At 39.8% G+C, this 27026-nt stretch overlaps 7 protein-coding genes and 4 long non-coding RNA genes across 17 annotated transcripts; 8 read left to right on the forward strand and 3 right to left on the reverse strand.

The window, feature by feature from the left end:
- Nucleotides 1–50: 50 nt before the first annotated feature.
- LOC124349062 (5-formyltetrahydrofolate cyclo-ligase-like) lies at nt 51–1125 on the forward strand. The gene is made up of 2 exons (XM_046799564.1): nt 51–319; nt 397–1125. Exons 1-2 carry the CDS (start codon nt 66–68, stop codon nt 758–760), a joined length of 618 nt encoding a protein of 205 aa, XP_046655520.1. The 5' UTR covers nt 51–65; the 3' UTR covers nt 761–1125.
- A 2200-nt stretch (nt 1126–3325) lies between these two features.
- On the forward strand, nt 3326–5981 carry LOC124350183. Of its 4 annotated transcripts, none has more exons than XR_006920426.1 (5): nt 3326–4087; nt 4770–5047; nt 5367–5491; nt 5617–5740; nt 5817–5981. It is a non-coding gene; the product is annotated as an uncharacterized LOC124350183 (long non-coding RNA). The 4 variants fall into 4 exon arrangements; XR_006920427.1 differs by having other exon boundaries at nt 5836–5981; XR_006920430.1 differs by having other exon boundaries at nt 3326–3576; nt 3653–4087; nt 5617–5981.
- Nucleotides 5982–6411: 430 nt separating this feature from the next.
- LOC124350287 lies at nt 6412–9029 on the forward strand. 2 transcript variants are annotated; one of them, XR_006920669.1, is made up of 7 exons: nt 6412–6795; nt 6909–6984; nt 7048–7603; nt 7660–7801; nt 7873–8206; nt 8288–8434; nt 8533–9029. It is a non-coding gene; the product is annotated as an uncharacterized LOC124350287 (long non-coding RNA). The 2 variants fall into 2 exon arrangements; XR_006920677.1 differs by lacking the exons at nt 7048–7603; nt 7660–7801 and having other exon boundaries at nt 6436–6795.
- A 186-nt stretch (nt 9030–9215) lies between these two features.
- On the reverse strand, nt 9216–9875 carry LOC124350353. The gene is made up of 2 exons (XR_006920830.1): nt 9486–9875; nt 9216–9415 (listed from the first exon to the last, which is right to left on the reverse strand). It is a non-coding gene; the product is annotated as an uncharacterized LOC124350353 (long non-coding RNA).
- A 99-nt stretch (nt 9876–9974) lies between these two features.
- On the reverse strand, nt 9975–12293 carry LOC124350458. The gene is made up of 5 exons (XR_006920989.1): nt 12037–12293; nt 11404–11961; nt 10926–11335; nt 10501–10860; nt 9975–10429 (listed from the first exon to the last, which is right to left on the reverse strand). It is a non-coding gene; the product is annotated as an uncharacterized LOC124350458 (long non-coding RNA).
- Nucleotides 12294–14029: 1736 nt separating this feature from the next.
- On the forward strand, nt 14030–16143 carry LOC124348678. The gene is made up of 4 exons (XM_046798955.1): nt 14030–14125; nt 15075–15254; nt 15331–15822; nt 15888–16143. The coding sequence occupies exons 1-4, from the start codon at nt 14066–14068 to the stop codon at nt 16086–16088; spliced, it is 933 nt and encodes a 310-aa protein (XP_046654911.1). The 5' UTR covers nt 14030–14065; the 3' UTR covers nt 16089–16143.
- Nucleotides 16144–16288: 145 nt separating this feature from the next.
- On the forward strand, nt 16289–17102 carry LOC124349427. The gene is made up of 4 exons (XM_046800019.1): nt 16289–16379; nt 16476–16663; nt 16744–16904; nt 16967–17102. Exons 1-4 carry the CDS (start codon nt 16305–16307, stop codon nt 17089–17091), a joined length of 549 nt encoding a protein of 182 aa, XP_046655975.1. The 5' UTR covers nt 16289–16304; the 3' UTR covers nt 17092–17102.
- Nucleotides 17103–18050: 948 nt separating this feature from the next.
- LOC124348090 (CD109 antigen-like) lies at nt 18051–20664 on the forward strand. Its single transcript, XM_046798500.1, has 11 exons — nt 18051–18214; nt 18277–18548; nt 18627–18801; nt 18872–18999; nt 19066–19199; nt 19271–19506; nt 19575–19736; nt 19794–19990; nt 20056–20230; nt 20301–20406; nt 20477–20664. Coding segments are annotated over exons 3-11 (1197 nt in total). The 5' UTR covers nt 18051–18214; nt 18277–18548; nt 18627–18744; the 3' UTR covers nt 20479–20664.
- Nucleotides 20665–20679: 15 nt separating this feature from the next.
- LOC124347957 lies at nt 20680–23354 on the reverse strand. The gene is made up of 10 exons (XM_046798491.1): nt 22639–23354; nt 22355–22540; nt 22205–22279; nt 22007–22132; nt 21824–21940; nt 21428–21768; nt 21289–21362; nt 21122–21211; nt 20915–21055; nt 20680–20842 (listed from the first exon to the last, which is right to left on the reverse strand). The coding sequence occupies exons 1-10, from the start codon at nt 22714–22716 to the stop codon at nt 20820–20822; spliced, it is 1251 nt and encodes a 416-aa protein (XP_046654447.1). The 5' UTR covers nt 22717–23354; the 3' UTR covers nt 20680–20819.
- LOC124335721 (WD repeat-containing protein 75-like) lies at nt 23232–25395 on the forward strand. Its single transcript, XM_046789188.1, has 9 exons — nt 23232–23356; nt 23510–23615; nt 23678–23961; nt 24018–24184; nt 24273–24329; nt 24499–24719; nt 24798–24888; nt 25180–25329; nt 25391–25395. The coding sequence occupies exons 1-9, from the start codon at nt 23232–23234 to the stop codon at nt 25393–25395; spliced, it is 1206 nt and encodes a 401-aa protein (XP_046645144.1).
- Nucleotides 24757–26454, forward strand: LOC124348892 (WD repeat-containing protein 75-like). Of its 3 annotated transcripts, XM_046799295.1 has the most exons (6): nt 24757–25120; nt 25180–25329; nt 25391–25578; nt 25641–25801; nt 25864–26058; nt 26132–26454. In XM_046799295.1, the coding sequence occupies exons 3-6, from the start codon at nt 25395–25397 to the stop codon at nt 26375–26377; spliced, it is 786 nt and encodes a 261-aa protein (XP_046655251.1). In that variant the 5' UTR covers nt 24757–25120; nt 25180–25329; nt 25391–25394; the 3' UTR covers nt 26378–26454. The 3 variants fall into 3 exon arrangements, with proteins under 3 accessions (XP_046655251.1, XP_046655232.1, XP_046655242.1); XM_046799276.1 differs by having other exon boundaries at nt 24757–25329; XM_046799286.1 differs by having other exon boundaries at nt 24757–25323.
- Nucleotides 26455–27026: the final 572 nt, after the last annotated feature.

The raw sequence follows: 27026 nt of genomic DNA on the forward strand, positions 1-27026 counted from the left end.
TTCTTATTTGTTTACTTTGTATTACTTGGTTGCCAAACCCAAGATTGTTTTGTTTTAGTAGGAAAATGTCGTCTGCTGACAACATGGAAAGATTTGCTGCGAAAGCTGCACTGCGTACACGAATAAAAATCGCCTTGAAACAACTGCAATGTAGTGAAAGGACCAGACAATCGAAAGAAGTTACGAAACAGGTGTTGGCACATCCAAAATATGCATCAAGTCGTGGGATTGCTGTCTTTTTGAGCATGAATGACGAGATCGATACAAGTAACATTGTACGAGACATATTCGACAGTGGGAAACACTGCTTCATTCCAAGGTTAGTAAATTTCGAAAACATCTTCCGAATTCCAAATTTATTATATTAATTGAATTGTGAATTTTTTTGTAATAAAGATATCAGGAATCAGACGGACACATGACAATGATTAGAATGCACACATATGAAGAATTGGAAAGTTTACCGAGAACTAAATGGAATATTCCACAGCCTTCAGAAATAGACCAGAGAGAAGACTGTTTACAGACTGGAGGTTTGGACTTAATACTTACTCCTGGTTTGGCTTTCACAAAAGCAGGGCACAGGCTTGGACGTGGTAAAGGTTTTTATGATAAATTCCTTATTACATACAGTTCCGTGTACAAACCTCCATACTTAATTGGTTTGGCTCTGACTCCTTCAATTGTGGATTCTATTCCTTGTACATTGAATGATTTTAAGATGGATGAAATATTGTATGATAATTTGGTAAATCATTGAACTATAAGTTACATCTAAAAAAAACTTGCAGCACTTAATCCAGTTTCTAATTATATAGCCTTCTTGTTCTAAGTTGATTTTCAATATGATTCATGTACCAAACTGAAATTGTAGTTACTGTTGGGATAACATTTTATTTGAAATACCCCAGGAAGTCTACAAGGTTTTGCTATCAACAGGTCTCTTTTTTAACTTCTCTGAGAAATTTGAATTAATAAAAAAACCACCTCCTCAAAAAAAAGGTGTGATTTGAAAATCATTTCTGTAGAACCATACAGGAACATATTGCGCTTTAATTAAAAGCAAAGTTTGATGCAAAGATGTATTCAGAGTAGAATTTATTTTTAAGATATACCTCATCACGTTAATTTTTTTTTTTTTCGGAAAACAGCACCAGTGACAGTGACCCGTCTATCTCCTTCCTACATAAAAATAAAAGATTGTCCGTTATCCAATCTTTTTTATAGTCTTGTGAGTTCAAGTAGACATCTTGTGCTGTCTCGTGTACCTTTAATCTAAATTTGCTAAATTTGTATAATCGTACGAGGTACAACCTGTTCTACATCGATTTTTAGGGACGTCTTTCTAATCTCATTTGTCGGTTTAAGGTTCTAATCTTATTTATTGATGGTTTATTGGGAAATATAATTCTTTAGTTTGGATTTAGCAATTAAATACATTAAATAGCAATTAAATACATCCGAGTGTATGATTCAAGTGGTTTTTTATCAAGTGCTTATTTGATTTCTTTTGCTCGGAGTTATTTGAGAAGATATTTAAATTCAAAGGCTAGCGAAATAAATAAAAATATCTGCGTGCAGGTACACGACTACAGGATAGCTTTCGCTGAAAAAGATAATAATACAAATTGTAATCTACATGCCACTTTCCTGTTTTGTGTACGCTCAAGGTTAAGGACGCTAAGCACTCTCGATTACGAAGAAGAACCATGTTCTATACGGCAGTTGCAGTCCCATAGATGGCATTTACAAGGATCCGGTAAATTGTTTTTTCGTACTGAATACCAACTGAATTGACTGCAGAAGTAAAAAAAAAATTATAGACCTTATTAGTATCTGAAGGTATGGGTCAAGCCGACACCCTAGCGGCTCGTTGCTGTATGAAGGGGTGCCGTGAACAGCATATTTTTATTTGGCTCACCCCATGTGGTTTGCGCAAAGGAAAAAGACAAAAATGATTTGGTCGAAGTGAACGCACTCCGCAACGTCCGCATTGGATTTGCATTGGACGTTGCGGAACGAAGTATTTACGAAGTAATGGCTCTGCTAAAACTAATAAAGGAATCTGTCGCCTGTCACTAACTGGCTAAATTGTGTCCACCAGGTGGCGGACACAAGTTTCAGGGGCTATTAAATTTCTCGGTACCAGTATGTAATCGGACAAAAAAGAAGAATTTTGCATTTGTCATTCTAAGATTTTTACTAGCCGTTTGTTTTGACAGATGGTAGAACACAAGTCCACAAATTTGCCGAATATGGGTATTTTTCAAACACATTTCTGGCTTAAAGGGACAGCGCGCACGGCGCACCTATCATATTTACCTTATCTTTGCACCTACCTACCCTCTGGCTTAAAGCATAGCCTACTCTATATAGGAAGCCGAAAGGATTGGCCTTTTTTTGGAAGCCAATTTGGGTTCCCTTCCTCTTATTTGGCTCCGCCCTAAGTGGACCCACGGGAGCCAATTTATCGTCTAGTGGCGATATTTGAAAACACGGATTTGTTTACGTTTCTATCGATATGATTGTTAAATGGCTACGAAGGGCCATTCACTAAACAATAATGTCCACCGTTCCAATGTAACATTGTCATGAAATCCCTCACGGCAACATATTAAAGGTGCGTTCATAAATTACAGGGTAATCCCCCCAAACCATAACATTCGAAATTTCGGAGGGCGTGTCATTATTTCGCTCACCAGATGGCCCCCCTGGGTCCACTTGGAAGATGCGAAATCGGAGGAAAGGTGAGCAAAGTAGGCTTCACTTTTCCAACACGCGAGAGATATCCTTCCTTTCGGCTTCCTATATAGAGTAGGCTATGCTTAAAGATTAGATTACAGACAAAAGAAAGAATCACCCCTCCTCCCCCCCCCACCCCACAAATGTTCCGCCATTTGTGTCTCGTAAGACAATATCCGCAAGGGGTTTTACTCTTAATCAAAGAAACCTACGCAATATAGCCTTTTCGTCGTATTACAACTACAACACAAGTAAACTAAGCACATGTTCATAAAACGAAAAAATGAACTTTAGGTAAGAAACAATTGCGTGTTATAAACTATATCTTAATATTTAATAAATGAAGTGGTTTTGATGTAAATGGCATTCTTGTGACGCTTCAGCTGTTAGCTAAATTTATAAAGAAATCCGTTCGTAAATAGCCGCTTACAGTCATCGTGTAGAATATCCGGTCTTGTATCCTTAAAGACTTTGATGAGCGACACGGGTGGAAATTAAATAATTGCAATTACAAGTGAAGTAATTGCAATTACAAACTAAAACCTCACGTGTTGCAAGGACGCCGTTCTCTGAACGGCGGACAGTCAAATGTCTTAAAGGATATATTTGATTCAATTTTTGACGAGTGTTTTCAATGAAAACACTTCCTGAAAATATAATACAAAACACTATCACAATATAATTAAGATTACAACCCTGCCTTAATATAAGAATATATTTTTTAAGCCGCATCGCATTGGTTTCTGGCACATGTCGAAAGTTCTGGATGTTTTCTTGCATGTTTCTTCGTAATTTTATTAGTGTTTATGGAATTAATTCAACGCCATTTTAAGTGTAAGTTACTTTACTGATGTTAGTGCTTGCACAGTTTATTTTTGTACTCATATTTTGTTTCTACTCGAAATTCTAGATTATGGGCATCTATTACTGCTTAACAAGTTCGATATTCATCATTTTCCTTCACGTGTGAAAACTTCCAAGCCTCCTTTCTTTTTGGTGATGACTGACGATAACTATTCCACCAACAAAGCTCATTTGTTAATTTTTCAATAATTGCTTTTTTCTATCTACTAAATGTATTTCATGGAGATGAAAAATATTTGGTTTATTTTCCGTCCTTGGATTCTAAGGGCTGTCACTAGATGGCTAAATATTTCAGTGTGTTTAGGGATTGAACTATTCAGCTCTAGTGTGTTGGTTAGGATGTAGGGGGGTGGGTCATCAAACTGTCAAAGTTTTGAGAAGACAGACGAATAAGTAGTTCTCTTGTTCCGATACGCTGGCCGAGAAGGGTTACTCCAGTAATTGCTGGGTACTTTATTCTGGAATTGTTCGTCAAAAAAAGGTAATCCCCGCTTTAATTTAACGTGATAAATTGTAAATATTTTGTGTTGGGAATATATGGGTTTCACAGCTTCTTATTTAAACTTGGTCATGTTGCTAAGTGATTTACTGTGCATTTTCCTAAAATGTCGTCTCTTGCTGCATGTTTTAAGTTCCTTGCATGCAAAATTATTTAGGAACAGTACAGCAAGTAACAGTGTTGATTAGCTCTTAAATCCTACGACTCTTTCTGAATTTAAATCCCACAATTCTGTTTCTAGTAGTAATCAAGTTTTTATTTTTTGATCTACAGCCTTATGTAGTCTGAGCTTATTCATGTGTTTATGTGCACGTTATCGCCGACTTGTCATGAAGTCAGGTCTGAGGGTCTCTACATATTGAAAGACAGATTAGATGAAAAGAGGGAATCTGAAAAGGTAAATAGTTACCCTTAGGGTAAATCAGGCAGCATTCCTATTTTTATGTTGTGTGTAATTCATGCTTCCATGACAGCTTTTGTGAAAAGTTGTCAGTATGAAGCAATTATCAGCATCCGACAAATACTTGTTTTATAAAAGACAGCTCTTGTAAAAAAAATCAAAATTAGCTTAGAGATGTAAATATTTTCTATTAAAAAAAAAATTCTGCTTTTTTTTTCTTATTTGAAAATGTCATTTGTTTATTAATGTTCTTATGCATTGCAGGATTCATTTGTCAGTTTGATGTTGAAGCTGTTAATTGTGTTATCGGGTGTGCAGTGGTTAAGCTGTCATTTCCTAGTTAAGAGATGCCCTGAAATGGAATTAAGGAGACTTGCAGTTCAGCATTATACTTCTATGATCTGCCTATGTTGGTGTTCTTCAGTTCTTGCTATGTTGAACTGTTGTGCAAAATAGTCGATGTTGCCTAGTGGTTGTCAATTGTATTTTATCGGCTGCATTATGTCGATGTGCCGTCTCTTACTACCTGTATCCTCGTTAAGGTAATACTTGATGTGTAGTTTTACTTACTTATTAACTTGAACTAAATCTCTTCTCGTTCCAGTTCAACCGTTTACCTATCCATAGACTTGATCTATCTCTCCATATCCCTGATTGAACTATTAAGTCGTAATGTTATGTGGGGTAGGGGGGGGGGGCAAGGGGAGTTATATTTTCATTAAGATATGACAACGCGTCATATCTTGCCGAGTTGATGTTTAAGGTATATAGTTATTGCGGGGTACTCTTTCCTAACGTGTTGCGCAAATTCCTGTAGAATTCTTCAATAATATGGAATTGCTTTGTGTGGTGAATGAACAGGTACGAACGTCCGCAATTTATCCACACATTTACAGTATGTACTTTTATGTATGAACATTTTCCTAAAATGCCGTCTCTTGCTTCGTGTTGGACGTTTCGTCAAGTGCAGAAGTACTTCATAAAACGTAAGTAATTAACTTTTTTATCCGTTGGTTTCATGTAGCTCTTGACGGCTTTTCTGACGGCACGTGATCGTTGTCATGAAGAAAACAAGTGAATGAAAGAATTTTCAAGTTTATTTGGTTTTTAGACAGCATTTCCATTGATGCCGAAGTTAATTTCATGCTGGTTATAGTATCACATTTACACAGATGATGTTGCCATCCCATGTGACGAGTCAAACTATTGCTGAGTGAAAGATAAACGTTCATCAGGTGAATTTGTTTACCATGTAGTATATCTATTGATGCTTAAAATGAATATCATGTTGTCTATTATTTATTATGTGAGCTGTGTTGCTGCTATCCAGATGGTTTTGTTGCAGTCAGCTGGTGAGAGGGTAGTTCGAGCTGACCTGCAGCTGCTGCAAGTAGTAAGTGGTGTTACTTGAAATGTAACAGCAATTGAAGATGTTTGGAATATATTTAATAAAAATTTAAGTTGTATCTGGTAAAATGATGTTTTTTTTAAATTATTTATGCATCGCCTCATTACAATTTGACCTAGTTTTGAAACTAAAGAAAATGATTTTACTTGTAAATTTTAATAATGGAAGTCAGTTTTCTAAAAGTTGTTAGCATGATAATTTCAACTTGCAATTATTGTCTATTTACAAAGCTAAAGCATTTTTATTCCCTTAATTTAGATTAATTCATACATGTTGAACGTATATGTCAATATGTCATACGCGGAAGTACTTAAGAACACTAAAAGCGATTAATTTTTTTTTAAATCTTTAGAATACTATTGACTTGTTTCTGATAGCTTTTTTGATGGTACATGAACGTGATCGCTGTCATTAAGAATACAAGTTGCTGAACGAAAGAATTTTCAAATTAAAGTTTTTTATACAGCATATCCGTTAAACGTGTCATGGAGTGTGAAGGCTGGGTCAGAATGGGATGTGTTAAAACCATTTGGTATTCCATTTTCATGTTGGTTGCTGTAGACCCATCCCCAGCAACAATAACCTGCAGAAGGAAAAGCCAGTTTGCATATCCTTCACTTTCGAAGGTCATGGAGATGTAAACCGTGTCATGTAGTGGTGTAGAGGTTGGGTGAGAAAGGGACGGCGAGTGTTTCACCATTGTCAAGCAGATACAATACCGGAAGGGTAAGAGGAAAGGGTGAGAAAAAAAATCTTATAAAAGGAGAGAAAAGGCCAGAGACATCAGTAGACTGAGCATCACCGTCACGGACTCACGGCAACAACTTGTACACTACCTGTACCTAGGACCTTCTTCATCGCATTACCAGTTCGCAGCAATGGGTAAATATTCCGTTACTCGTTAATTGTAGTATTGTTTTTTCATCAATTTCTATTTTTCTAATTTTTTAATATGCCAATTTTTAATATTAATATTCAAATTGTTAATTGTCTAGGGTAAACGACAACAACTGCTGTGCGCTATTTGTCATCAACTGCATTCTTCTTCGTTTCACCAGTTTGCAATCATGGGTAAATTATCTGTTTTCTACATGGAGTTTCCATTATTCAACTTTCCTTTATTTTAATGTTGAGATGAATTAATAAAAAATGGTTTCCAAGTACTACACCACCAAGTCGTCGAAATGCTATACGACTACGTATGCTGCCCCACCTGCTGAACCGCGACTCACTAAGTCCCTGGAGTACGTTGCCCGAGCTTATAACACGGTGGCTCCCAAGTACTACAACACCAAGGCACCTGTGTACTACACCACTACGTGTCCTGCGTCAACCTGCTACACCGAGACTTCCAAGCATTTTTCTGTTTGAGTTACTACACCGTGGCTTAAACTTTCTACACCATCAAAGCTGCTGAGAACTACGCCGAAGCGCCTAATTACTACTCTGCCCCAAGCTTCACATCCACAACTGAGGTGGTGGAGTACTTAGTAGGTTCGAATCACTACGCAGCTGCTACTTCGTACTATGTTGAAGACTGCTCTGAGTCTTCAGTTTACTACACCACAACTTACGCTTCATTTAACTACTGCACCGAAGCTCCCAAGTACTGCATCGAAAAGCTTGAATCGAAAAGTCGTACTGCATCGAAAACGTATGGTGCTCCAGTTAACTACACCGAGGAACCTAAGTATTCTCCATAACATTCTTGAATATCAAAATTATTAATTGTCTAGTCGATAAAAGGAGAGAAAGGCGAAAGAAAATAGTCGATGGATTATCTCCTACACGGTAAAAGTTAATGCAGTGCACCATTTGTCATCAACTGCATTCTTTGTCGTATTACTACTTCACATTAATGAAATCTAGTTCGCTTTTACATAGAATGGTAAATGAGCTTTACCTTTTTTTTTGTTAGTATGCTAATTGTTATTGCATATTTGTCAATTTATTGTCCAGTGAACTATGGCGTCATGCTGCTGTTGGTTGTTGCATCGTTCATGGCTGGGTCAACCTCGGGTGTATTTATGTTTCCTGTGTATGGTGGATATCAAGTGACAGCAGCGAAAGAACAGTACAATACGTCGCCGCCTTACTACACAACGTTAACATACGCAACACCACGTACCATTAATAGGCTCTTAAATACTACACTACCAAGGCTCTGAGTACAACACGAAAATTATGCTGTCTCGAGCTTCTACACCGAAGTATTACTCTGCCCCGAGTCACATCATAAAAGCGCCTGAGTACTACACTAGTCTTCCAAGTTTTACACTAACAAAACTCCAAGGTACAACCTTTAACATTACACTACAATCTACGCTTTTCTAGCTCACCATACTGATGCTCCAAATTACTATTCTTCTCACAGCTACTACACCGAGGCTATAGCGTAATACACCACCGAAGCGGTTGAATACTACACCGAAGCGTCCAAGTACTGCATTACAACGTACTGCAGCCCCCTATTTGTCACCAACTGCCTTATTCATCGTATTAAATCAGTTACTAATCATAGGTAGATATTCATTTTTATTCCCAGCTGTGGATCAATTCTATCATTTTTGGTTTTTGATAAGAACAGTAAATTTTCAAATTGTTTGTTTCATTGACTAGATATCGATGATGTTGATGTGTGTTTTGTTGATGGCTGGGTCGATCACTGGTGTACTGATGTCTCCTGGAAATGGCTGATACCAAACCACCACACCGCTGCCATACTACACAACAACGAGGTCTCCAAGTACTACACCACTGTAGGACGGAATATTACAAGATTATGTATGCAGTTCCTGCCTACTACACCAAGGCCCCTAAACTCCTACTAGTTGTCTACTAAAATATTGTGTCGGTTTTGTTTTACATCCCTGTAGTGTATAATTCATATTATTTGATGTTATTCTGTTTTGCAATGTGGTGTGTTGCAGCTCAGGTTGGTGAAAGTTCTTTGATGTGAAGTTAAAACTGCGGTTGTCTCAAGCGATGTCAAAGAATATCTACTGAATACTTGAAACTTAAACCTGCAATAACATGTTAAATTTGAAACTCAATTGCTATTTCATCTTGTCATGCATTAAATACGTTGAAATATGCAATTAACCAATCAAATACAAAATCTTGACTTTTATATATTTTTTAGAAACATTTTTTTTTAATTAAATAAATTATTACGAAAAATTTAAATTATTTTAGGGTAGACGACACTGCTACCCAAAGACAGTAGAATGGCACGCTCGAAACCTACAAAAGGCATTTCAACATCTTTACATAAAAATTACAAAAATAATGGACACAAAAACAAAATTTTAAAATATTTTTTTGTATTAATTGTGAAGTGAAAGTCAGTAGAACCCATGGTCAGTATTACCGTCATCATAACCAGGACAATGGACACTAAAATATAATAAATAAAAAAAATGCGTTTGAAACGGTTATCGCCACTGCTACCAGAAGACAGTAGAACGGCGGCCAGAATGACATAATTTCAATTGTTTTCGCACTAGAACAAATTAATTAAAATCTATTTTTAAAGACAGCCAAGCAAACAAAAATTAAAAATAATTTTTTACTATTAATTTTGAAGATAGGACAGTAGAACCTTAAACAAGTATTACCGTCACTAGGACTGCAGCACTGGACAGTAGAACCCAATAAATAAAATAAGTTTTTATTGTTAGACACAGAAATTTAGCTAAACATTTTTTTAAATTTAATAATGACCATTCGGACTTAAATAATAAATGTCCAAGTCAGTAGAACCTGGAATCACCTAAAACACTAAAGGCATAGCGATAATCGATAATCGAAGAAATTTCAATACCAACCACAAACTAGTCGCCACGCCACCTATCAACCAATTTTCAAACTTACTGTGGAAAAGGAAACGAAGCTATGTTTACCTTTTTTCTGGAGAATAGGCGAATAGCGGACGGATTAAATCGGGATTGGGCGGATGCCAAGGTTCTACAGAGTAGATCATTTTTGAATTGGCCGAATAACGAGGCAAAAAAAAACAATTAGAATAATGGGAACAAAACAAACAAATAAAGCATTCACAATGATTGCTAACCAAAATGTATTCGCCTTTAGCAAGTTCTTTAGGAGAATCACAAGTTCAATGACGTGCTCTTAGCAATGCGTTTTAATTGGCCTGGCGTACGAATCTTCTTGCTTTATTTCCAGTAGCAACTCTTGGCCGAAGGATCGAAGTGACAACTAACTCCGTCAGTTTCTCAAACAGTCTCTTGGGTGTACGCGGCAGCTGGGCGGAATAATCATATAATATTAAAAAAGATCGAGTATTGAAGAGAGAGAGAGAGCTGGACGAAAAAGAAAGACGTGGCGATGTTATTGTGTCGGCACACAGTCGACGAAAGTAGGGAACTTGCAAATCCGGAAGTTAGATTTTCGACTCGGGATCAAATAGCAAGACACATTTCCTGATTCTCAAGCGCAGTCAAACTTATGGCAAGTCGCCCACGCGATCCAACAAACTCGACAGGGCCGGACTCACCTTAAAGAGAAACAGAATGTTAAGTAATTGCAACACTGAACAAGTAACAGCAAACAAACGATAATGCATACTTCATTGGACGAAACTGCCTGCATAGATTTCCCTTGAGAATTGAAAGAATCTGAAGAAGCCAATGACGCGAGTGACGAACGAGTCCCAGTCTTTGTGAGAAATGTCCAGTTACGCATCCGACCAGTAGCACTGCCCCAAATGTCACCATAGATCACATCCGCCTCGGCGAAAGACGCAATGCTGACCAGTTCAAGAGCAGTAACCATATTAGCTTCGCGCTGTTCCCACTCGATGAAAAAATTCTTCGGGTCTTCAGACATGTTTTACACAATATAACTCATCTTCGACAAGGGCAGTTTTTTCAAGCAGTGGTTTAAATGTGGAGGGATACGAAGTAAAAACCAATCTAGGGAATAAGCCTTAAATAAAAACGCAATGAAAATTAGTTTTAGTTTATCAAAAATGTTACGAATTTAAGCCATACTTCTGTAATTTCCTGGGATTTTGCATCTTCGCTTTTAGCGACACGATCAAGGAGCGAATTTAACGGTCCATTGAGATGGATGTCGAAAGACGCCAGTAAGCGACCGAAGGGTTGCGTGCAAGTGCGGAAAACGATTTGCATTTGGACAAGGGAATCGGATGAATTGAGCGACATCAGTCGGTGAGGATAGTTGGTGTTGACGAAATCACACCACAGCTTTGTTGAAGGCTGGTCAGAAATGCACCAGAAGTCACTGACGAGTAAAAGATGAACAAGTGGATTGCTGATTTTGTGTTTGAAAACACCCCACAAGCCTTCTATTAACGACGACGAATCGAAGCTTGCGTCGCTTACGGCATCGACCACGTTCCAGGTAATTAGGTTCCTCATTAGCTGTGCCAGCAAACGCTCTATTTAAAAAAATAAATAAATAAATAAACTGTCAGCTTTTCCTGTAAATAGTTCACACTCGGCTCACCTTTCAGTAATAAATCAAAAGTTGATTGCTCTGCAGTCCCAGGGCCGTCCGTACAGGTACACCACTGTAGAACTGGCCCAAGCTTAAACGTAAGCTAACTAGACTTGCTTGTAAAACTGGACCGAGCATTTCCGGCAGCAATGACTTGAAAGAATCAATTAACATTTTCTCTCGTCCACCACCCAATTACTGAGGGCAACTACCGAGTAGGGGGATTGTTGCTTTTCGCCGGATGTCAAAAATGATTGGCGTTCTAGTTCGACGTGCAACACTATGATTGGTTTTTCTGGCGACATGTCGGCCAGGCCGAGTTCATCCAGCACAACCATGGCCAGCATAGTCTTCGGGCCAACACTGAGTCGCTGGGTTGATTCAAAAAGGGCTTTGAATCCGGAAGATGTTGAACGTGGAGAGCACTGGAAATAAAGTTCAGTGATGGGCGGCAATCTCCTAAACTGTGCCGTAGCGTATGGTTGCCAGGAGAAAAAACAAGCTTGAGGATTTCCACTGACAAAGATTTTGATGATCCAGGGCGTCCAACAATAATCAAGAAAATTCCTAAAATAATAAAAGAAATTAATCAATAAATAACATATGATAGAATTCAGCTAATACAAAATTAATGATTATTACCGTTTAGCACGCAAACGTACACTGAGGCGAAAAGATTCTCGCAAAGGGTGTCGTTCAACGCGATTGCGCCGGAACCAATGGAAGCTCCGTGTTTCTGCTCGTACAGCATTTTGGCGATAATTCTGGACACTTCAGTCATATTCTTGGATGCGGTTTGATTTTTTCCAAAGACATTTCCCAAGAATATCTTACGATTGCGAAACCGGAAAGCGTAGAGAAGATAGATGGTCAAATCAGATGCTTTTGCCAAATCAATTTGTGACAATTTTTTCCCAGCGGAGATTGACAGAACCAGCGGAAGAGTTGAACAGGCTGAACTTGGCCAGTAGTGCAGGCGCTGGCGCCATTTCCATCTTGGGTCGTCTGGGCAAAGCGAAAAGCCAATCCGACAGCGGCTTCCTTGTCAGCCTCTTGCAGAAATCGGTAAGGATTGGCAGCGCCCATCAAGTGTAAATTTTACGGCAAAACAGTTCCGTGACAGTGGCGATCGAGCAACTCTTTGAAGAAAGCGATGACAGGAGGATCGCCGTGTTCATTTCGTCGAAAAAAGAGGAACACTTGAGCTTCGGGATACATCATGACAATAGTTACGGCACATTCAATGCTCTCTTTTACATGCTGGATGGACGTCCCGCTGTTGACGTTGAACACTTCAAATTTATGTCCCAGAAACGTCTGAATCAGGAAGCGGAATAGAGCGCTTTTGCCAACGCCAGCTTCTCCAAAGGCAACAACGGGCAGGCCACAGCGAATCCGATAAAGAGCGAACATCATTTTCGTGATATTATCACCCGTCAGCACGTACCTAACGAACAAAAAGCAATTTAATAAAAGAAATATTGGACAATGTTTAAATAATGTTTAACTTATTACCCTTGTTCCTGCTCAGTAAGTTGGCTTAAACGTCGACTAGCTGGAGTGTTTTTAGGGTGGCTGTCCAGTTGATAGACTTTAAGAGCACTGACAGCGGTTCCGTCCAAGAGCAAGAGCGATCTCATTGCGTTCAGAATAACTTCGGCGCCGTGACTGCAGCTCCAGAATGGGCAGCAAGCTGGCGTGAAACATACTTTTCAAGGCAACCGCGTCACGTCCGACAATGTTCATACCGGTGAACAATCCATCCTCGTTGACTCCGAGCAAGATGATAGCTCGTTGACGATTGATCCAATCCATCTCTGCCATTTTCCTTCCCTGATCGACTAGTGACGAGCACCGGGCAATGCTGTCATTGGCCACTTTGAGAAGCATGTTGAAAACATTCAGCTTGAAGAGTTGAGCCAAATCTTCACGCTCAAACAGGTGAACAGCCGAGCTATTGAACCACACACATTTCATCATGGCCGAGATATGGCGATAAAGAAAGGAGGCCATTGAGTTAAGAGCCGTGAAGGTGGGAGCATTTCGATTTTCTGAATGCTGGAAGGCGGCCACTAAAAGATCAAAAGTTTCTTCTGCCGGTAGAGGATCTACAGTGATGGTTTCGGGCAGTGAAGAGAGATCATCCCACACGCGTAATCCTTCTAGTCCAGCATCTTTGAGTTTGAGGAACTTTCCAGTAGCTAAAAGGGCATTGGAGCGGTTGACTGTAATTTGCTGGCCAAGGATCCGTGGCATCGTGGGTAAATTGTATGTGAAAAAAGATTTGTTGCATTCACAAACGTGGTGTTCTCCAAGGTAAGAAATGACGGGAAATTCGTCCGGTCCATAAGGCGAGGCGAATTCCAGAGCGATGATGATCTGTGAAGAGATCGTCCAGTATCCTAGCTTGGCCTTTTTGGGATCGTAAAGGGCTCCATGGATGAGTAGAGAGAAAAATGTCGTTGAACTCGAGCGACACGGAGTGGGCGACATCTAGATGAAGAAAAACAGCGCGTTTCCCCGACTGACTGGAAAGGTTTTCTATTTTCTTCAAGCTGGTCAGCAATTCTTCGACGGATCCAGTTCTTACACAAATGCGATAATAATCGGGGAGTGACATCACGTTCGAACATTCCCCAGCGAGGGGAAATGGACGATCCGTGTGGAGGCAATGTCACAAATCCACGATCACCACATCATCGTCGAACGCTTCTACTACCGATTCTTTGACGTAATTCACATTTTCGATTTCTTATTATTTATTCACGCTAACCTTGGTCTTCCTCCCGGGTTTTTCCGAGCTAAACAACAAATGCATAAATTTAGTCAGCGCAGCATATTAGCGGATATTGTTTAGTGGAAAATAACGAAATGTTTGGTAGCAACGCCCGATTGTTTGTTATTGACTGCCGAGACGACGCCTATTTATAGAAACAACGTTCGTGGTGGTGTGATGCGTGTCGACATTAAAATGCGGTCGCACTGCTGAGCTATCAAACCTTTAAAACTAGAAAACAGGAGAAACTCACAACGAATAGATTCAAACTACAGCAGGTGTTTGTAGGTTTCTATTTTCAAAGTTACATCACGTAGTCCATTATTGGTACATAATAGGTTTTATCTCAATATGAATTTGAATTTCCCGCTTTTCCAGCATGAGACTGAAAAATTGCTGCACTTCTACCGGATAACTATAAAGTCCCAGTCTAGTGGAAAGCGTTGACTCAAAAACAATAAAAGGTGTAAAAGCATTTAATCGCAATCGAGCGTATTATACAACGATAGGGGATAAAGTGGGTTACCGTACATTTGAATGTCAATTTGTTTTCGATTCAGTTCAAGTTCAAGTGAACATTATATTTACTTTTAGAAGCAAGTAGATTCACAACAAGCCGCAAAAGAAAATAAGTTTTGAATCGAAATTTAACGTGACCACCAATGCGTACGACACCAAGTTCCTTATATGCTGTGGGGCACCAAACGTCACTTGTTGATAGTCCAAACTATAGTCTTATGTATTCCGCAAAAGCCACTAAAAGCTTAGAATCTAGTTGATATCGATTGAGTATGTAACTTTCATAGGTAGCGCTGTTAAAACTTTTTTTTTTAATTTTAAACGCGAATAATTTTCGCGCCTTTGCGAATAATTAGAAATTTGAATAACTGTTTGGTAAAATCAGGTCATTCCGTCAGCGCCGGCTTTTGTTTTGGACTCGGACGAGAGTTACACGGCCGCCGTCACCACTTCGTTCCATCCGGGACGAGTGGCCAGCGGCAATCTGACTCTTCAAGTCTACGCTCGCCCAGTCAATTCTTCCTTGGCCGACTTCCGCTTCGTCAAACAAGATTTCCATCAATGGGTAAATCAATAACGAGTCTTCAATTAAATATGGAAATGTTAAAATCCAACATTTTTGAAATTTTAATTTTATTTAGACTTACGATTTCACGTACAATGTCCAATTGGAGGAGGTCAAGAGGAGCGTCGGCGTCAGCAGTTTGACCGGCTGGGTCATCCGCGTCGCCATGACGTTGTACCATCACTTTGAAGGCGAATCGCGCGACGGTTTCATCGAAACGCGCATCATCCGGGCCCAGCTGAAATTCCGGTTCGGCGGTTCCAAAACGGCCGTCTTCAAGCCGGGAATGCCGTACGAAGGGCACGTTTATCGCATGTACGACGATGACGAGGCTGTTTCTCCGGAGAAACTGGCCGGAGCTACACTGACCATCCGGCCAGTGGCAACCACGTCCAACGGCCAATCGAAGACGCTACCGGAAATCGTAGTGCCCCGTCAAGGCGAGTACCACCGATCGTCAGATGACCATTTGAATTATTACGGAAACAAGTACGACGTCTGGATGGATCGACAAATGGAAGACGCCGAGTACAAGACATTCCGCCAATTCGGCATTCATCATTTTCGTGTATTTATTTGAAATATTTTACTCCGCATTTCAATTTGTTGATTTCATTATATTGTGTTGAATAGTTTACAGTGCCAAAAGATGCCAGTTCGCTCAAGATAACGGCCTACTACAAGGACGACGAAGGTGATCAAGTCAGTGTTGACCAGCAGGCCGTAGCTTTTTATTCCCTGGGCAATTTTTTCGTTCACGTTTCCACTAGCACGGATGAAGGTCTCCTCGGCCACTTTGCCACCATCCACCTGAGGAGTAATTTTGCTTTTTAAGACTACAGTTACGTCGTACGTAATAATATATAACTCAATTTTTGTTCAATTCGAAATTGTTCGGTTTTTCCTTAAATGTTTTGTGTACGCGTATAGATCTCGTCGAAAGGTTTAGTGGTTCACGGAGCGACAGAGACCCTTGCACACGACACAAAATCGTTGACTTTCTCCGTGCCGGTCTCGACCGATATGGTGCCAACTTTCAAATTAGTCGCTATGATGGTTAGCCCCCTGGGGGATCTGGTGGCCGATTCCGTCACGATTCCAGTGCAGAGTATTAACCGTTACAAGGTCGGTCAATGCTTGCCAACATATCGGCTGCTATTTACTATAAAAGTGAGATGATGTAATAAAACCGTCTGTGCTGTGGGGAATTTATTCATGCAGACGAATTTGACCATGGTGCAGACCAAGGATCACAGCAAGTTGACGGTGCAGGTTGTCACGCGGACTCTACCGGGGGCTTTCACGGGTGTGTCGCTCATCCGGTCGGCCAATTACATGTTCCAGGCGGACAACGAAATCACCTACAGTCGTATGATTCGGGCTCTGTATCAACTGGAACCAATCTCTAGGTAGGAATAATCAATCAAAAATCAAAATAGAGATATATAATTGTATAACGGAAAAGTTAATTTTCGATTGTATTATTCAGATCAGTTAGCGGAATCACTTGGACAGACCGAGAGGGAAGCAAAGCGGATAAAAGTCAGTACTTTAAATCGGCCAATCCAGGAGCGGATACAAAGCGAACGTTCAATTTGGCCAGCCTTTTAGTCTTTACCGACGCCAGGATCAGTCAATATCCCGACACAGGTGCAGTGCACAATTCTTCATTGACTAATACGTAACATTTTATTTTGAAAATTCTTTTGTAGCCAATTGCAACAAAGCAAACGGATACGAGCCGTGCATGGCCGTCGGATGCTTCCACAAGGATCAGCGCTGCGATGGAAAATCGGATTGCACCGACGGATCTGACGAGGATGATTGCAAGTCTTGATTGAATTAAACCTGCATCAAATTTGAAATTGACTTAATATTTTAAATTTTGAATATGACGAATGATGATGCAGGTCCGTTGACAAGAGATGACAGGATGGATTTTAGAATGTTTAGACGAAACCGATTCCACGTAATTAAATTTGTCAAGACGTCATACAATTCTCAGCCAATTAAACTTAACGCTAAATATACTCGCAGGATTTTTACGATTGGCTGGACGGAGATTGGGCGTGGTTCGATATTCCAGTGACGGACGACGGTTTCGATTTCAACGATCGTTCAGTGGCTTTAACCAACGAAGTTTGGTTCCTCACCGCATTCACCTTCCATCGTGAATTGGGTTTCGCCGTTATAGACGATGTCGTCGAGGTTCGATTCAATCAACATTCAAATGCAATTTTAAATTAAATGTCGTAAAAAACTGTGTAAATGTTTACAGTACGAAGGATCGCTGCCATTTTACGTTTCGGTCGAGTCGCCCAGTTTCATCCGGCGCGGAGAGACTGTGGGCATCCGACTTCTCTTCATCAACAACCTCCAGGTGGATACGATGGGTCTCATCATACTGGAAGCGTCGGACGATTATTGTTTCGTCGAGACTGAAGCCCACGGAGAAGTGGCCCACTATCACCCTAGTCTCGTCTGCGCCGAAAAACATCACATGGTCACGGTAAACTGAAAAAAGACTAAGATTTGTTTGCTTGAATTATTATCATGATTAAAGTGCTACTTTGCTATTGCGGGATTTTTGAATAGGTGAGAGGAGGATCCACAACAGAAGTGTTCATGCCCATCTCACCTCGGATCGAACAGGGAAGCATCACCGTCAAAATCCAAGTCCTTAGTCACATTTTTGAACAGAATCTGGAAATCGGACTGGAAGTTTTAGTAGGTTACATTTTTTAAAATTTGCTGAGCTTTCTGAAGTTAACTTGAACATTGAATTTCATAGCCTGAATGAGCCACCATCAGTCGTCATACTTCGCTTTTATTGGACTTGAAAAATCGAGCGCACGTCCTAAGATTTCTCGACATTCCGGTTGAATAGTCGCCCATCATTCCATACTCCAAATTCCGCCGATACGTTTACGGCAGTCCTAGAGCCTCTATTACTTTGTGTGGTAAGAATTATTCTTCCGGTTTGGTAAATTAAATTTACTCATTTTTTTTCCATCGATAACAGGCGATGTGTTTGGTCCCGTGTTTCCGTCTACGCCCATCACCACCGACTCCATGCTGAGCAGATCTCTTCGTGGAACCGAAGCGAATTTGTACAATTTGGCCACCACTTCGTGGAGTCTTCACTATCTCCGGCTGACGAATCAACTCGTGTCGGACGTTTTGTACAGCGGATTGAACGACATGAACGTCCAAATGGCGGAACTGATGTGACTCTACCATCACGACGGATCGTTTCGCGCCCACACAAATTCAAATCCCAGCGTCTGGGTGACGGTAAGTTTTGTTTACAGATGAGAATCTGTATTGAATTTGGAAATCTTAATACGAAATTGTTCAAATTGTTATATACAGGCTTGGGTGATTAGAATCTTGGGCCAGTCACAGTTTCAAGACTGGGAAAATCATTATTATGTTGTTGAGCAATTGTTGACCAACTCCGTCAAGTGGATCCTACAATTTCAGCGTCGCGATGGTTCGTTTGGAGAGACGGAAAAATTACATTTCCCCTCTTGATAGGCGACTCTTGGTATTCATTATTGAAGTTTACCACATTTTTGTATTCGAAATTCAATAATAAAGTTGACTTTTATTTTCAGCCGCTGTATAACTCGACATTTAAGGGTGGCCATACCGCCCATGTACTTTTGTCACTCTGTGCCACCAGCGAAAGTCTCGACGGAGCTGTTAAAGTGGCCACCGCTTCCGCCAAAGTCCGTGCTGTTTGGTAACCAACAAACAACTAGAAAATGTCAAATATAAAAGATTAATTATTCATGTCTATTCATTGCAGTTATCTGGAACGAATTTTATATATTTTGACAGATCAGTATGAGTTAGCGATTGTTACTTATGCGTTGCAAATCACCAGCAGTCCAGCCCAAGAGGCTGCCTTCGGTCGGCTGCACATTTTACGACGAGAAGAAGGTGAGAAGGCAGTGACATTGTTTTCAGGTTTATAGATGGCAATTTTTTAAAAATTAATAATCACGTAATAGAGGGGATGGTGTACTGGTCGCGGGAGCCGGTTCCATCCAATAAAATTCTCTACGAGAATCAGCGGCCGTTCTTACAGCCACGTTTGCCCATGCAACAAGACGCCGTGGCGGTAGAAGCGACGTCCTACGCCGTTCTCGTCTATTTGGCTCGTGACGGCATCGGCGATCTGCAGGAGAGGGTCGTCTCTTGGCTCAACACGATGCGCATGGTCGACGGCGGTTTCGTTTCCATCTACGTAATTATTTCGTAACATTTTTGAAGTTCGCCGCAACTTGTTCGATTCCATAAATTCCGCCATAACAGGACAGCATTGTCGCCATGGAAGCTCTAACGGAATACGCTTACCGAGCCAGATTACGTGACATCACCGACATGAGTGTCGTTGTGGAAGCATCCGCATCGCCAGATGCTACGGAATTGATGCGGATAAACAGCGACACTCTCGCCACTGTTCATCGGATGGATGTCGGTTACCATTTCGTCGTCTTTTAATCTTAAAAATGTCGAATTACATTCATTTAGATTCCCAACGTCTGGGGCCACGTAAATGTCATCGGTCGTGGAGCCGGCCAGGCCGTTTTGCAGCTCAAAGTTCAATACGGAATCGACTGGGAGGATTTAAGGGACACTCCGAAAAGACGCTACTTTGACTTGTACGTGGAAGAGACATACAGTCACTTCCGGAATAAATCCCATATCACCGTCGATGCTTGTGTCAAGTGAATATTTTACTTCTTAATCTTCTGAAAGGTTTAATAAAATGACATAAACCCAAATAAAACAGGTGGCTGGCGATGGACGAAGCTCCAGTGAGTGGGTCAACCACTTTAGAAGTGGAACTACCATCCGGTTATAGGATAGTCCAGTCCGATGCAGATCAAGTTCTTATTCATAAAAATTACACCTTCCTTCGAGACGTCTTTGATAGTGAGGAAAAAATCGTTTGGACATTCGATAAAGTAATTCTGATTTCATCTCATCTAAAAAATACCATCTCTGATCCCTCAATAATTATTTGCATTACCACAGGTTGGTCCAGAGAGGCTTTGTTTCAACTATCTCATTCGCCGGTGGTTCCCAGTAGCCAATGGGACAATGTACCGGTCGGCCATAGTCTACGAATCTCATTCCCCCTGTAACTATTCAAATAATCCTCGCCTCTAATGTCATATTACGACTAATGTTCCTTATTTGTTTTCCCCCAGAGCATTTTGAAATGCAAGTGTTCAACGCTACTCCGCTCTACGTTTTAGATATTTGCGAAGTCTGCGGGAGCTATCAGTGCCCATACTGTCCCTATTTCAGCGCGGCCCCATTGGTCGTCAGCTTCAATCCTATTATCGTGTTCTGTTCACTTTTGATATCCGCCATTATTTGCCTTAAGTCCCTTAACTGGTCAACGTCCTAGTATTATGAGTATTCAATGTATTTAACTTAAAAAACAAATACAGTTTTACGTTTTTGTATGAAGATCTGGAATGAAGAATTGCTTCGGTCACACACATTTAGCGACGAGCTTTGCGAGGACGGTTAAGGGTCGGTTTTGATTTAGTTCCGGTATACTGGATATCCTGGCCATCAATTGAAAAATGATAAAACATTAGTTTTAAAAAATATTAGGCAATGTGGTGGAATCTAATTACGGTAACAGTGTGAAAACTCGACAGCTTCCATGACGTTAGACTTCTCTGATCTGGAAAACGTATGAGCAGGAAGCTGGAGGAAGGCAGATTGGATTTCTTCAAAGCAGATTTCTTTTTCAGTGAATAATTCAGCATCGTCATCTAAAAATAATAAATCACCGATTACTCATTTGCTTACAAATGACTGATAATCACATAAATCAGTACCTTGGTCGTCGGTAACAGGGGGACACGTCGAAGGTGGTAGTATTACTTCACGTGGAGCGATGCTACGCATGAGCAAACTTCCGTCGGATCCTTATTCAAAAATTCAAAAGAATAAGAAATATTTTGTCTCTGTTTTATTACTGGCGCAATCATTATTATTATGTTACCTGGACTAAGAATAAAGTAATCAATGGCTTGCTGGCAGGATTTCAACTTGACAATAGCTACCGGAGCTTCTCTACTGTAAATATAATTGGATACATAATATAGCGAAAAGAAAAATTTGTAATTCGTTTGACAACTTACGCCAACCAACGAGACAGGGAAAAGAATTGTTCGTTATTGATTTTGAAAACGATATCGTCGTGAGACAGGTCGCTTGCCGGTAAAAGACGTCTGGGCATTCCGTGCACCAACCAAGCAGGAACACCATCACTCCTCACCCACTTGATGATCTCCAAGGGGTTCATATTCCCATCGTCAAAGATTCCTATTCCATTGGTCTCGTTAAAATTGGGAGAAATTCGATACGGCCATCCTTTTACATCGAACATAAGGTCCTCTATGTCAATCCTGGAAGTCCACTCGCATTGTCCATCGGAACGCATTTCAAGATTCCAATTTTTCCTCTTACGACTCAACCAAGACTAAACAAAAATGAATTAAGCATCAGAAGCGTGTAGTGATAACGAAATTGTCTACCCTGAAAAATATTTCGGCGTCTCTCTCCTCTTCCGACATCCGCCAAACTATTTTACTGCGTGATACTTGTTCCATTTGATTCTGCATCAACAGCTCGGAGGGGGCTACATGAAGCACCTTCGCATTGAGTATATACATTAGCACCATATAATCATGAATATTGATTCAACATAATTTTCTTACCACAACTTGGTTGAACTCTCGGCAATTGGTATTAAAAAGGAAGGCATCTAATTCTTTTTGAATTTTCTCTCCATCTGTTGCTGTTACAACTACAATCTCCAGTTGGGTGGATGCAATGCAATACTCCTGTAAATTCAGCCGTGTATAGAAAAAAAAAATGAACTGCTTTTTGACAGTAGAAAATAATTTAAAAATTACACATTTTTGCTCGAACTGTAACACTAAATCATTTAAAATGATTTCTAATGGTTTCCTGGCAGAGTAGATTGCATTCTGTTCAACAAAAAGGTCATGATTATTAATTTCTTTGTTTCGATGGATGAAATGTAAAAGTTTTGTTTTAAATACTTCATTTGATATTTTCAGTAGTTGCTTCAACTTCCCAAAGGCATGCTTCAAAGAAGAATCAAGTTCAACTAAAGGGTGTGTATCTAATAAGATTTCAAAACCTTTTACTCCCACAAGCACCAAACTTATAAAAGCAAAGTTGGAACAAGTTCCAGCATGAGCAAAAAGTGATACTTCATGCAAAGCCTAGAAAGTAGAAAGAGAAGCTGTTAGTCACCAAATAACTCTATATGCAGTTAAACCTTATGGCAAAAGTACAGTCAGTAATATTTAAAAATCTTTACTTCGGCTGAGAAAATGAAATTTGGGTTGTTGGCCTCTGCATTTCGTATATAAAAAACAATCACACGAGCTACTTGCATTTTGGAAGCGATTTTCTACGTTTTTGCTAGAGGTTATGCTAGATTTTGTTACGATAAGAAAAATAGGCGATTTGTCACGTTAATCTCTAACTCGTTAATGTTGCATATAATATGCCAGTAGCTAGTGAGTGGTAATTGATAAGTGGCTAATAATAAACAACGAAATCTGTTCCAATTCCAACCAAAGTACAAAACACAACTACAATATATCGTCATAAAAACAGCTGACAGTTAGATTGGCTGACGCTGAACACACCCGTGAATTTAGAATTTTTTTAATCGGTTCTTTTATTCATATTTAATTCTTATTATTATTTGCACGGAAATATGTGGACAAAATCCTGTCTCTGGTTCAGACCATGTTGAATTTCTGGTAAAATTATATTTGCCGCTGTTTATCCCCAGCGTTGCGCGGATTGCTTGTTATTCCGCACAGACGCTACAGAGTGGCAACCATTGCCATAGCAGACGAACAATTTTCTGTCTTTTTCTCTTTCGGCTTTAAAATAGTGAAAATGGCGAATAAGAAAACACGTGGTCCGGATAAAGCTAAAACTAATACAGACAATATTGTTGTTAAAAGACAAGAAGATGCACCCGACATTGTTAAACAACCTCCGGTTTTTACCGACGATTCAAGGTATAGCATTTTTTCAAACAATCAAAATGTTTAGGAATTATTTTGTTTGTGCTTCTATTCGCTTGACGGGTATTTATGCATCGCGTCTGGCCGCCAAGTAGGAATTTACAGCATCCAATCGGGAGATAAAGTGCATTGTTTAAAAAAACATAGTTTTGATATCATTGGTTTGGGTATCAAAGAGGAGAATATTCTCTACTTGTGTGACACCTCTGGAGACGTTATTGAATGGGATATAAAAGACGGAAAACTACTGAAGGTTGTCTAGTAAATTTATCCCCTCTCAAGTTTTGTTTTCTTAAATTTCCATTCTTTTTGCAGAAAACTTCAGTTGCAGTTGATGGCATGAAAAAATTCTGTTCTTTTTACTATCCAGGAAATGGCATGTTTCTGTTATCAACTCCAGCAAAAAATACCAACGGTTCCTCTCTTTGGATTGTCAATAGCACAAGTGAAAGGGAAATTTTCTCTGAAGATATTAGAAAAGAACCCCAGTCTGTTGCATTTGGCTGTGATCAAGGAAATGGATCACTGGTTATAGGGGCCTTGAATTACCAATGTAATGGTGTGTTGGTCAAAGACATGAATAGTGGAGCTGAGAAAAAGTAAACTATATATTTATATAATTTTGAATTTTAACTTATCAAATATTTTGAAATAGGCACATGACAGACAAGAGAAAGTTCACTTGTATTGCTTTGCACAAGGAAAAACTTATAATGGCCACAGGAGATATCTCCGGCCGTATTCTTATTTGGCATGACTTTGTTAATCAGATCAGACCAGTGAAGACTGTGTATCATTGGCACACACTTGCTGTTTCCTCGGGTCTGTTTTTATAGTGAAGGTTTGTTGCTTTTAAGAGGTTCTGCATGACTGTGTCTTAATTATGTACTATTTTTAAATTTAAATTTAGGTGAATACCTTTACAGTGGAGGATCTGAGAAAGTAATGGTCAAGTGGCGACTTGAAGGCAAACACTGACAGTTTCTTCCACGTATGGGCTCAACAATCAAATTCATTGTGAACGCTCCTGATAACATCTGCGTCGCCACATCTCATTCCGACAATGGTAATGATCAAACTTTTAATAAGGAACAAAAAAGGTTTAAATGATAGAATTTGATCCCCCCCCCCCATAGCTATACGTATAATTGATTCGACCAACAAAATCAATCGGGCCATTTTTGGTGGGTTGGTCAAACACGATCCGATCCGTGGTCTTGAAGATGGTGAATCAAAGAAAGAATCGGTGATGCCTACTGGTCTGGTTTTTGATCCACGAACCCAAGGAATTTTCTTCAATTCACAAGCTGGATTCCTCCAGCTTTTTGATCCTCTGAGAAGTTCCATGATTTACAATGTAAGACAATTTTTCACACACAAGTTCGATCACAAAATGTTCATTAATGAAACAAATTTCGTGTAATTTGTTTTTTAGATGGACATTGCCAATCGCAACGTTCTGACTGACGAACGAAACACCATCATCGGTAACGCCGAAGTGTTGCGAGTTGCTGTGTCACCCACAGGTGAGTGTTTAGCAACACTGGAAGTTTGGTCGAACATGTCAGCAGGCTATCATGACATGAACTTAAAGTTTTGGCGATACGACGCTGTGCAAGCCAACTACGAACTCAACACGGACGTAACTATGCCACACCACGATCGGATCACCTCCCTGGCCTTCCAACCGGGACTACTGGGCACAGAGTACCCTTGCCTCGTATCTATCGGCCGCGATCTTAAATTCAAAATTTGACGGTTAGTCCACGACACGGACATTTACCGTCAGAAGTAATCGTGGACTTGCGACGTTGCAGGAGACTTCCGTAAAATGATGCCAACCGCTGCATCCTTTTCGGAAGACGGCTCGTTACTGGCCATTGCTTTTCAAGACACTGTTACTTCATGGGATCCAATGACCATCAACCTCAACACGACTTTAAGCCATAACCTTATTGAAGGTAGAAGTAAGTTTTCAAACCCAAAACGATAACGACTAGAGTTTTACTAACAGTGTGGTTACTCTAGGCTGATGGAATTCGGAAGAGATCAATGCTTTCGGTATCTCGTTTGTGCTTCAAAATCATCCCTCTTTGCATGGGATGTAATTAGTAAAGGACTAGTTTGGAAAGTCGGGAAATTACGTAGCCCTATCAGGTGTTTGGTGCCTGATCCCAAGTCCAGCTTTATGGCAGTGGTCTTGCAAAACAGTGAAGGTACTTTTCCCGTGAAAATCAATTAATGAAATTCGAATGCTTATCTTTCATTGTGTTCATAGTGTTCGTGTTCGCACCTTCGAGTTCGAAACCGGTACATACTATAACGAACGTGAAGAGTTCAGAACCTATTGCGGCTCTTTTTGTTCCCCGACCGAATCCTCTGGCAAACAGTCCAGAATGGCTAGTAAATTCACGGCTTTTGATTGTTGATGATCAACAAGTAAGATGAAAAGATTTACTATGTGAACTATCCTACGTATTAACGAATTTCTTTGATTATAGGAATTTTACAGTGTGGATGACAATTCCGTCTGTGGTTTTGACGAGAAGTTGACAACCCCAATTTCTCACATTGACAGTTTACCTTGGACTCCTTTCTCAGCCATCAAAGCACAGAAACAGATCTCGGCAGCTAAGCAGATAGTTCCGGTCATCCATCAAACTAACGGCATCAAGGGATATAAATCAGTTCAATCGGTAACTACATTTCTCATCATCAGTTGTGTATACATTTACTTGATTAACTGATTCTTCCATTTGGTCTATTTAGCTGTTGGAGACGTCAACTTCCACCTTACCTCCAATGTCTAGAATTTGCAATTCCTTCATGATTGACCTCATGATTAAGCATGACCCCAAATTGATGACCGTGAAAGCTGACTCCGAGAATGGTGCAACGAATGACTTGCCTACGCTCATGAACGGGCATATCGAGTCAAAGATGCCGGCATTGAAGGAAGAAGCGACTCAACAAAAATTATTGACATTGGATTGCCAATGGATAACTAAGAACTGAAATAATTTGACACATTGTAAAACTGTCTCTTGGCTTTCTTTGTTTTTGATATATGCAATCCGCCAATTACGCCTTTATCGAAATATTTCCGAAAGGTTTCTTTTTATTTAAATCCAATTCAACACACTGCCGACAGGTGTCACTGATAAGTCATAAAAAACAACATTGAAGAAAAGTTACTTGTATTAAGTGATAAAAATGGAAACTTTAGACAGCGCGATAGAATTCGAACAAGTATTCTGTTACAAGTGTCCTAATTGCGAATTTGTTAGTCTAAACCAGTAGTAAAACTTACTTTGCTTTAGAAGATAATTTAACAAGAACACAAGACTGTTTGCAAATATGGTCTCCTGGAGAGTTTTTCCCGTTTGGAAATGCGATGTTTAATCGCCTGCTTGCCGTATGGCGGCTGCCAAGTTGTAAGTGATTTTGCCGCTAGATGGAGAGTATTCAATCGTTACAATCGATTTTACATTTCTATAATCGATTGCATGTTTTGAGGGGACCATGATGAGAGTTCCTCTGACTTAAACAACTATTGATAAAGTTCAAATGACCAACATAAAATAAAAATGATTTTTTATTTTAATTCCTTTGTTTTATTTGAAACGTATTTTTTTATTTATTATATTTAAGTGTCCGTTGTCCT

The sequence above is a fragment of the Daphnia pulicaria genome, chromosome 1 (assembly GCF_021234035.1).
Source record: "Daphnia pulicaria isolate SC F1-1A chromosome 1, SC_F0-13Bv2, whole genome shotgun sequence".
Classification (NCBI taxonomy): domain Eukaryota; kingdom Metazoa; phylum Arthropoda; class Branchiopoda; order Diplostraca; family Daphniidae; genus Daphnia; species Daphnia pulicaria.